The 9,874-nt window shown below is 34.7% G+C and overlaps 1 protein-coding gene across 2 annotated transcripts; it reads right to left on the bottom strand.

The window, feature by feature from the left end:
• Nucleotides 1-721: 721 nt before the first annotated feature.
• LOC143604971 (ABC transporter C family member 8-like) lies at nt 722-9,286 on the bottom strand. Of its 2 annotated transcripts, XM_077081268.1 has the most exons (12): nt 9,211-9,286; nt 6,740-8,667; nt 6,346-6,666; nt 6,165-6,251; nt 5,184-5,792; nt 4,385-4,549; nt 3,970-4,264; nt 3,461-3,675; nt 2,892-3,197; nt 2,213-2,276; nt 1,482-1,721; nt 722-888 (listed from the first exon to the last, which is right to left on the bottom strand). In XM_077081268.1, exons 2-12 carry the CDS (start codon nt 8,654-8,656, stop codon nt 758-760), a joined length of 4,350 nt encoding a protein of 1,449 aa, XP_076937383.1. In that variant the 5' UTR covers nt 8,657-8,667; nt 9,211-9,286; the 3' UTR covers nt 722-757. The 2 variants fall into 2 exon arrangements, with proteins under 2 accessions (XP_076937383.1, XP_076937384.1); XM_077081269.1 differs by lacking the exon at nt 9,211-9,286 and having other exon boundaries at nt 6,740-8,720.
• Between the last annotated feature and the right edge of the window lie 588 nt (nt 9,287-9,874).

Below are 9,874 nucleotides of genomic sequence, written 5' to 3'. Positions count from 1 at the left end.
AAGGACATAAAAACGGTAAAAAAACCCCTAATCGTTGACATAATATGTTTTCAGCCCCCATGTGACATATCTTTCATTCCGGAGACCATAGACGACCTAGAGGGCATTTTACACCATCTCGGAGCTCCTGGATCGTTAATCTTTCCATGATTTTGTATGAAACTGAAGGTATCTACGTTGTCTGTCTAGAATTGGATTGAAGTATCATTAGTTTATGATTAATCTATTTTTATGTGTGTTTTGATTAATTAAACAGTTGTTTATCTGGAATTAGGGTTATCATCAATCAAGTGGTTGTGTTCATCAATATTTAGGATTAAGTTCTTATCATCATTGATAATTGATTTGATTAAAATCTCATATTAACAAACTGGTAATTAGGTAGACCACGTTCAATTGTGTCAGTTAATCGGATTAGGTTCTGATAATAATCATAATCAAATTATTGTGTCTAGTAATTACTTATTAATCTTAATTAACGAATCATGTCTATATGATTATCCAATTGATAAAAAAAAATAGTTGTGCGGTTTATTGCATGACCCGAATCTGAAGCGTGTCACATTTTTCCTAGAATTGTTTACAACTAAAAATAACTGTATATTCATTAAACAAATCATTCATTAAACTGTGTGACATCGTTTGTCCGCCTACGTACTTCACTGAGAAGACAACCCTGCTTACCCATACTAGTTATATGTATTTCAGTTTATAAATACTTGTTTTTTTATTAGAGCACGACATCTACGTACTTCACTTATCTTTGGAAGTCATCAAACGTCTGAGCGGAGTTCCTTCTACAACTGGACCAGTATTCGGCTACAAGCTTGGAGAAGAATGAATCAGTCTCCATAAGCTTTGAAGGCTCATCATACTCCATCATTTTCCCTGCAAAACAACAATTTACTTATGACTGAGACTCAAATAGACAATTTAAGCTATGTTTATTATTATATAAACATGTTAAGTAGGCCACATAAAAAAATTAAGATAAGTGGAGAAAAAGGCGTTCGAAGTCTCAAATGAAACTACTTTTATGGATCACACCAAATTTTGCATTAAAGCATGTCAGGATAATGTAAATGGTCACAAAACACACACACACACTTTTGTTTACATTGAAATGTTGTTATTGATGGCTCAATATAATAACATAATTGTTGTTCCAACAAAATGTTAAGGCCATTTTCGGCATTATGTAAACTAGTTTCAATAAATATGTGATCTTAGTAAAAAAAAGATAAATACTCATACGGGCGTCCAAAATTCACATGTTCATTGTAAATATTAGTTTTTTAAAAAACGAATTAGCGGATCAACCCAAGTTCACCAGAGATGTTTTGACTCGTACAAAATGTAAACCATTTCGACCCAAACTCGTTTGGAGGCGTTACCCAAACCGCCAGTCCTAACTCCCACCCAAGTGCCACATGGAATGCATGAAATCATTTGTTTCAACTATGTTGGGAGTTGTAACATACCAAAAGACAAAACCATGACCTTGTCACTGTCGATAACGGTTGGAACTCTGTGTGCCACAGTTATGACAGTGCAACTTGAGAACTCTTCCCTTATGATTCTTTGTAGAATAACATCTGTTGCTGAATCAATGGATGCGGTGGCTTCATCCAGTACTAGGATTTTGTTTCTCCTAAGTAATACTCTTCCTAGACAAAATAATTGTCTTTGTCCAGCACTCCAGTTTTCTCCTTCATCACTCACTGTAAAAATTCAGAAAAATTGACATTTAAAAGTCTTGTATTATGTATTTTTGTTCTGCTACGCGTTTTGAAACTGATTATCTGAAATTGGATAATTACATTCAAATAATTACCACTAGTACTTGTGTGATATATAGTGTTTGGGTCATTAACAAATTCTGATTATCTATTAAACTGATATGCGAAATGACCAAAATAGACTCAAATTATTTGTTAACCTTCTAAAGAAATCTTAATATAAGTTATTAGTTAAAATTTATCGTTTATAAAGGAGGTAAACAAGTAACGTTAATATGTAATTGCTATTGTTATGGTAGTTATAAAACTGAATGTCTGACTTTCAAATAATCAGCATCCCGGCCTTTTATCCTAACACTAAAACTAGTTCTAAAGATTTCGGGTCAAAATAAAAGGGATGCTGATTACCAAATTACTAGAACGCAAACACAAACGCCCCCCTTAGTATATGATATTCAATAAAATCGATTTACCTGAAGAATCTAGCAAATTTGGAAGACTTGTAATGGTAGTTTTAAGCTGACACTTCTCTAATGCCTGTAAATTCATATGAACTATAAACATTATTGCAGAAAAGATCATTTAGATGTATGAATAGATTTTTTTTGTATAAACTACCAATGCATTTTTCACTTTTGTTCCACTAAAACAATTGCACTTTCTTTTAGCATAGATATATGGATATATCTTTGTCCTGTTTGGGCATTATGTGGGCTTTTCTCATAAAAGTTTTAGTGCCATTTGGGTTATCGTTTTATACCTTATAATGACCCAAACTACAAAAAATCCATGTTTCAATTGCACAGATGTCTAAAAAGGTGCAATGATTAAAGATTAAAAACAAGACAAAAATATCAGTATCTTTGGTATTCTAAGCAAAATATCTTTTTGGTCATGTTGTTGTCATTGCACATTTTGAGTCATTAAAAGATGACCTTATTATCCCATTTGGGTGGATCATGTGGACTTCTGGTAAAAAACAATGTTCGGTTTGGATCACCATAATAACATTTTATAACGACACGAAAGAAAAAAACCATCGTTTAATGAATTGGATATATAGAAAAGGTATAATAAGTAAAACAGGACAAAAAGTAAAACTACAGTGGTATTTTTTGCAGAAAATTCCATATGAATTTCAGTTTTAGTTACCTTCCATATCTCATCATCAGAATGCAGTCCAATCGGGTCCAAATTTGTTCGGATACTACCCCTAAAAAGGGTGGGTTCTTGTGGGATGACACTTAAATTCATTCTAAGATCTTTAAGTCCAATAGAGCAAATGTCTAATCCATCTATAAGAATTTTTCCACTATCGGGTTCTACCAAACGAAATAAGGCGGTTATTAATGTCGTTTTCCCACTTCCTGTTCTTCCAACAATGCCTACTCTAGTCCCTTCTTTGAAAGTACAAGTTATCCCTTTGAGAACCAGTGGTGCGTTTGGACGATACCTTAACTGAAATAACAACCCCATAAATACATAAACATTATAATGTCAACAGAACAAATTTCTCATTTCTACACGCTTTTAATAAAGTATAAAACTTTATCAATTTATAAGCGTGCAGAAATATAAAATATTAACTGTATATAACATGTAGACACTTATAATTGTTTCATGTCATGTATTTTGCCACCTGTTTTATAGTTTATGAAAGGATTTGAATCATTAATCTTGACTCGTTTGGTAAAAAAAAATGGAAGAAAGTTTGAATTTACCTTTAGATCCTCGAAATGAATCCTTCCCTTTGAAGGCCAAGATGATGGTGGCCTGTTATTAACCACTACTGCCGGTGGCTCGGGTGGTATATGCATGAATTGTTTGACCCGTTCAACTGAAACGATGTAATTGGCTAAACTGCAATACCATCTAGTCAAAAACACTTGGGTGCCGGTAAAAGTCAATGCGTAAGAAAGAGAGAGGCCAACCAACCCTATACAAACATTGAACATATGGAGTTAATATATGTTATGCTTGAACACATATGAAATATAGTGGAAAGTAGAAATTTTGACCCGTTTATTTATAAAGAATCTGAGGTGGTTTATGTGTATCAAGCTAGTCAAACGGGTAAAATCAACAAAAAAAAGTGTATTAGACAGCTTACTAGTGATGATATTTAAAAAACACATAAAGAAAACTTGGACAAAAAGTGTTCCTGGTTAATCCAATCCGTATAGAAGCACCCAACCAACTCGTTTTCCAGCTCAAGATATGACTAACATACCTGGAGGCACAAATCCATTTGGAACAAGTACCAGAAGAAAACTAGCCGTGAACAAGGTCAGATTCGAAAATGCTTCGGCTCTTATAACCAACCACTCCAACGATGCATTCGAGAAAAAGAAAGTACGTGCGTCCGTATCCACCAACCTAACATATTCTTTAAAAAACCTATCTTGCATTTTAAATGCTCGTATTGTTGCTACACCAAGTGATGTTTCAGATGCATAATTCATCACGGGCGCTTTTGTTGTTCCATTGATTCTCATTAGTTCTCTAGCATTTGGAAGATAATATCCCTGTAGTTTACAGAAATAAAATATATACAGTTTTCACAATGTCTTCTACCACAGATTTGGATTAAGTTCATGTTAGCCAACCTGCCCCATATTGCACCTCTAAAACTGATAAAGATTTACCTGAACATATTTTGTGGCCACGAGACCAAAGATGGCTACAATGAGAACTTGCCATGTCACTGAGGACATAATCAAAATCATAGCAAGTAATTCAACACTAGGAGCAATCACATAGGCGAAACAGAACGGTATGTCAAAATCAATTACACTAAGATCAGATGAGGCCTGCACGAAATACTAAATTAGCAACCAAACATGTTACAAAAAAAAAAAAAAAAAAAAAAAAAAAAAACTTTCTCTTTTTTGTGCTAATTTCATAAAAATATTGTTACAACCTTGCTCTAAGGTTTGTTTAGTTAACCAACTGTTTATAGGCCAGAGAAAAGAACTAAAACTTACAAAACTGATTAAAGGTAATTTGACACACTAACTGGTTAAAATATGAAGATGTGTTGTTGACTTCTGAGTATGTTGACTTTTTTTCATTATGTGGTGCTGACATGGCACCTTTAATCCATTAATATTAGCCTATTAGGTTTATACCTTAAAGCAAAAACTTTGAACCTTTGATGTTAATTTATTCTGGCCTGAAAGAATTTTTTAGGCAAAAAAAAAAAAAAAGAAAGCATTAAAGTTTCAAAAAAATTTAAGGTAACCATCATCTTCTAAAAGTTTTTGACAAAATGATGATGTGTCGGTAGCGTTTGGTCATGTTGACTTTTTCCATGTGGCGCTGACATGGCGCCTCCAAACTGGTTATATTAGGTAGTTACCTTAAATCAAAGATTTGAACTTTCTGGCCTAAGAAAAGTTGGTTGCTATAATCAAAATTCAGAAGAAAGCTTCTAAGATTGCTTACCCTGGTTAGAATTCTCCCAACTGGAGTAGAGTCAAAGAACACCATCGGAGCACGAAAAATTGATTCGTTGAACTTATCGAAGAACAATTTGGAGGCTTTTAATCCCAAAAGTGCAGCAAAAAGTGATCTCAAATACACAAAAACTGTGCTGATTGTTGAAAGCAAAGTATATCCACAAATCAACATAATGGTGGTGATTTTCGGGATTTGAATACCATATGCTAGCCAATAACTTGCTGCTGCTTGAAGAGCAACAAAACAAGTTACGGTAAAAACGGATAAAAACAAATACCATGTTCCTTCTGAGATGACAACATAATCTAGGAAAGGCTTCCATCCAACATTCCCAACCTCCTTTTCTTCTTCTTCAGTCAACTGCACTCCCGGTGGGCCCGTCATTAATTGCCCCTCGCTCTTTTCTTTTTTGAGGTGTTTGTTGTTAACTTCTTCTAAAGTTTCATGCATGGTTATTGTTTTGTTTTCAGAAGGTGAAGTGTTTAAACCTGTGATTACCTCTTTATGAGCGTTCACCAACTGTTCAAACGCCGTCCCTGCCATTAAGATATCTTCATAGTTTCCTGATTGTGTAATTTGGCCATCTTGCATTACCTTGAAATAAAAAACAAATTAATAAATAAATATAATGTGATCACCAAATTATAAAGATGATTCAAGAGCCATTTATAGAGGTGGAAACATGGGTGGGCTGGGTAATGGGCCAAAATATGTTTGGAACGGGTCAAAAGTCAAAACATGTGTGAAACGGGTCAAAACAGACTGGCTAACAATTTTTGTCATTAGATGTGTATGACAACTATTACCACAATCTTTGAATTAACTAATTGAGCAAGCCGTTTGACCCCCTGATACCCGTTTGAGATCAAACACAACCGAATCAACCCATGTATAAGTAAATGGATCAAAATTTGCACCTCTATAACACAAAACTGTGTTAAAAAGTGAAGTTTTTGTCATGATTACCAGAATATTGTCAACTGATGAGAGAAACTCCACTTGATGGGTGACAAGAATGACTGTTTTGCCCTCAAGACAGTTCATAACACAATCCTGAACCACAAGATTCACAATTTAAATCATCAAAAAAGAAAAGAGAGTCAGGGTTCAGTTTAAAGTCAAACTAATTAAGAAATTGAAATCTTACGTTAAAGAGAGTCGCTGCTGTATGCGCATCTACAGCACTAAACGGGTCATCAAGAAGATATATATCAGCGTCATTGTATACTGCGCGTGCAAGTTGAACTCTTTGCTTTTGACCCCCACTCAAGTTAAGTCCTCTTTGACCAATCTCTGTTAAGTCTCCATGATTAAAAGTTTCAATATCTTTATCTAAAGCGCACGCCTTAATAGCCTTTTCATATTTGGTTCTGTCCATTAGCTTCCCATACAATATGTTATCTTGAATTGTCCCGCTTTGAATCCAAGATGTTTGGCTAACATAAGCAGTTGATCCCAAAACATCCACCTAAAAACAAAATCAAGAAAACAATTAATCCAATATAAACTATCAAATACAATCATTGAATATGTGCACTCACTATTCCAGAAGTTTTGGATATTTCTCCAAGTATAGAATATAACAAAGATGATTTTCCAGCACCAACTGACCCGCAAACCGCAACTTTCTGCCCACATTTTACTTCAAGATTAATATTCCTAAGAGTTGGAACGGGTGATTCCGGATCCCAACTGAAATTTCCATCCTGTATTTTGATACAAGGATGTGAATTTTCCGGTTCTTGGTTTCTTCCCGTCCTTATATCTTTAAGTTCATCGCCAACCAAGAAAGAATTAATCCGGTCAAAGGATACTTTGACTTGAATTAATGCAGAAAGTGCATCGGGTAACAACCTTACGGGTTCAGACATAGTTCTTAATGCTGCTAAAATTGAAAAAATAGTGGCAGCATTTAGAGGAGCACTTTTCAATAGCATGCATCCGAAAAAGACAACTGAAGAAACGAGCGTAGGTGACATCCAATACACAACCGTGCCATACGCCCTTTTGAACTGAAGTTCACGTAACCAACGGACTTCAGTTTCTCTAAAAGATTCAGTCATTTTCTTGAATTTTTCTTCCCAAGATTGTAGCTTGATAACCTTCATGTTGTTTAAAATCTCGGAAGTGGATCTTAGTCTCTTGTCCTGAGCCACCATGAAATTCAACTGACTTTTTTGCATAGCTTTTGCAAACGGCACGTTAAGAAGCGCGCATAAGATTAAAGGGACTAAACCTGGAAGAACACCTAATCCTACTACGGAAAACAAGACACCGACTGACATAAATAGTTGAACGAAACAAGCCCACGCCATATGAAACCACATAGGAAAATCACCCATTCTGTAAGCGTCAATCGCTATGTAATTCACAACTTCCCCTGTAGAATGTTGTTTCTTTCCTAAATTAGAAAGCTTAAGTTGTTTCTCATATACTTTCACCATTAAAGCTGACCTCATTCTCATACCGGTTCTTCTTGCATTAAAGTAAAACTGCCTGTTAGACAATGACTCCACTACCTTGACTACAATTAAACTCCCTACTAATAATAACCCTCGATGTAAATCTTTAACTTCACTGTTGGAGTAGTCAACAAACGCGTAGAGTAACAACGGGCTAACAATGACTGATATATTCCTAAGCAAGACACATAATCCTGAAAAAACCATCTCTTTTAAATAAACTTTGGCTAATGCTTTAGGAACCATGTTAGCATTGTTTAAGGATTTTTCTATTTGAAGTGAATCCCATGCCTTTGTGAACTTTTCATGGGCAAATGCTGCTTGGTCTACGGGTGCTAAACACGGAATGTCTTCTAGGACTAATGGCTTTCTATAACCTACCGCAAGCAACGGGTTCACCCAAGAAAACGTCAATTTGCTTAAAAAACTTGGTTCTTCTGATTGGCTTGTATTTGCATTTAGTGTTTCATTAACCAATAAGGGCTCGGATAAAGTCGGGCTTTGTGTGTACAGAGTGATGAAAGCTTTTAAGTTTCGTATAGCACACAAAAGAAGTAAGAAACTAGCAGCCCATTCTATCAAAGCCAAGTTCAAGATTGTCGATGAATTTGCCAAATTCTCAATGTTCACGAAAGAAAGTGACAAGAAACAAAAGATCCACCAAACGGTAGCTAGAATCTTGACGGATGTAAATCTTTCTATGAATAATGAAACCGTCACTGTTACCCAAACTAGTGGTCTAACAATGAGCACCGACCAATTCAACTTAGGGGTTGTAGCAGTTGCATCCCATACACCGACAACAGGATATGTAACCGAAATGAGAAAACAACAAGATGCAACTGATACAGACATCCAGTCATTTTTTCTTGATCTGTTGGTGTTGTTTTTCTTAACATAACTTAAAAGTAGCATCAGGTAGAACAGAAAGACAAACACCAAGTTAAAAATGTCTATAATGCATCTTTGCGTGTCAAAATTGCCCTCGGAAACCATAGTGATCCTCCCTGAAAATAAGTTAGTAATTACAAATTGGATTCAGTACATGTTAGAACTGTATTTGTAATATCCGTTTGAGATAGTTTATATAAACAAGTTACTTGGTTATTGTGATTTTAAAAGTCAGTTTTAGATTGCTTGTTTCAAACATATATAGGATTAATATCTTTAAATATCTGAATTATATCCGAATTAGAGACATTCTTATCCGATCTGAATAACAATTTTTTTCCTAATCTTTGGTTCATAACAGTTTACTAGTTTAGAACTACAGTAAGCATACAAAATCTGAAAACACAAATTAGTTTTGAACACAATTCAAACTTCAAAAAATAGTCTAAACAAATACCACTAACAAAAATGTTACATGCTTATTCTGGTTACACGGATATCCAAATAATCCAATTTTTAAATGTTCATATCCGAAACCAAACCAAATATCCAAATAAGTAATTCATATTCGGTTAGATCCGAACCGAATATCCAAATAAGGATTCACATAAGTTTAGTAGAAATTAGAAACTATAAAAATGAAGAGAAAGTGTACGTACCAAGTAAAATCCGCCAAACTCCACCACCAGTAATATCGGAAATTAGTTAACCACCACCCAATCGGCGGCTAAGAAAACAAAAAAAACAAAAAAACAATGTGATGTAATTTGTTTATTGAAAATGGTGGAGATATACAAATGCAATACGTAAGTGGTATAAATTCCAAACGAGATACTGACAGAGTCACATTCTTCACCAATCTGAAAGTTTTCCACACATTTTGGATTCTTATATGTAATTATATTATAATATGTACTTTCTCACTAACGGCCTCCACTATCAACATTATATTATTCTCGATCGCATGGATAGTAATCATGTTCTAATCAATTTCTTATTCTGCATGTAATACATGTATATATGCTTACAAAAGCTTTTTGGCTGCTTCAAAATAAATATACATATAGACAGTTGTGGTGGCTCACTCATTAAATGTGTGAAGCGTAATATCTCAGGATCAAAAACAATATCTTAAATTTCTAAATTGTTTTGTGTTATTATTGTAGGGTGTAAAGTGTAAACAACCCGAGTTGAGCCCGAGTTAGACTAGGCTCGAGCAGTCGAGCTCGGCTTGTTTAACTTACAAAAAGCTCGAGCTTGGCTCCTGAGTGGTTATTCAAGGTTGAGCTTGGACTCGGCTTGGTTCGTTTATTACTTATTAAT

The sequence above is a fragment of the Bidens hawaiensis genome, unplaced genomic scaffold, assembly GCF_021521415.1.
Source record: "Bidens hawaiensis isolate Kalapana, Puna unplaced genomic scaffold, B.hawaiensis_p1.1 tig00067467_1, whole genome shotgun sequence".
NCBI classification, from domain to species: Eukaryota; Viridiplantae; Streptophyta; class Magnoliopsida; order Asterales; family Asteraceae; genus Bidens; species Bidens hawaiensis.
Note: the sequence above shows the minus strand (reverse complement) of the source record. Positions and strands in the feature narration are given on the sequence as shown.

What these genes read in the sequence shown, in the direction of transcription:
- LOC143604971 (XM_077081268.1), bottom strand. Translation starts at nt 8,656, where the DNA reads ATGGTTTCCGAGGGCAATTTTGACACGCAAAGATGCATTATAGACATT. An exon ending in TATCCAAAACTTCTGGAATA is followed by an intron (nt 6,667 to 6,739) that starts GTGAGTGCACAT and finishes TTTTGTTTTTAG; the next exon opens with GTGGATGTTTTGGGATCAAC. An exon ending in CAGCAGCGACTCTCTTTAAC is followed by an intron (nt 6,252 to 6,345) that starts GTAAGATTTCAA and finishes CTTGTGGTTCAG; the next exon opens with GATTGTGTTATGAACTGTCT.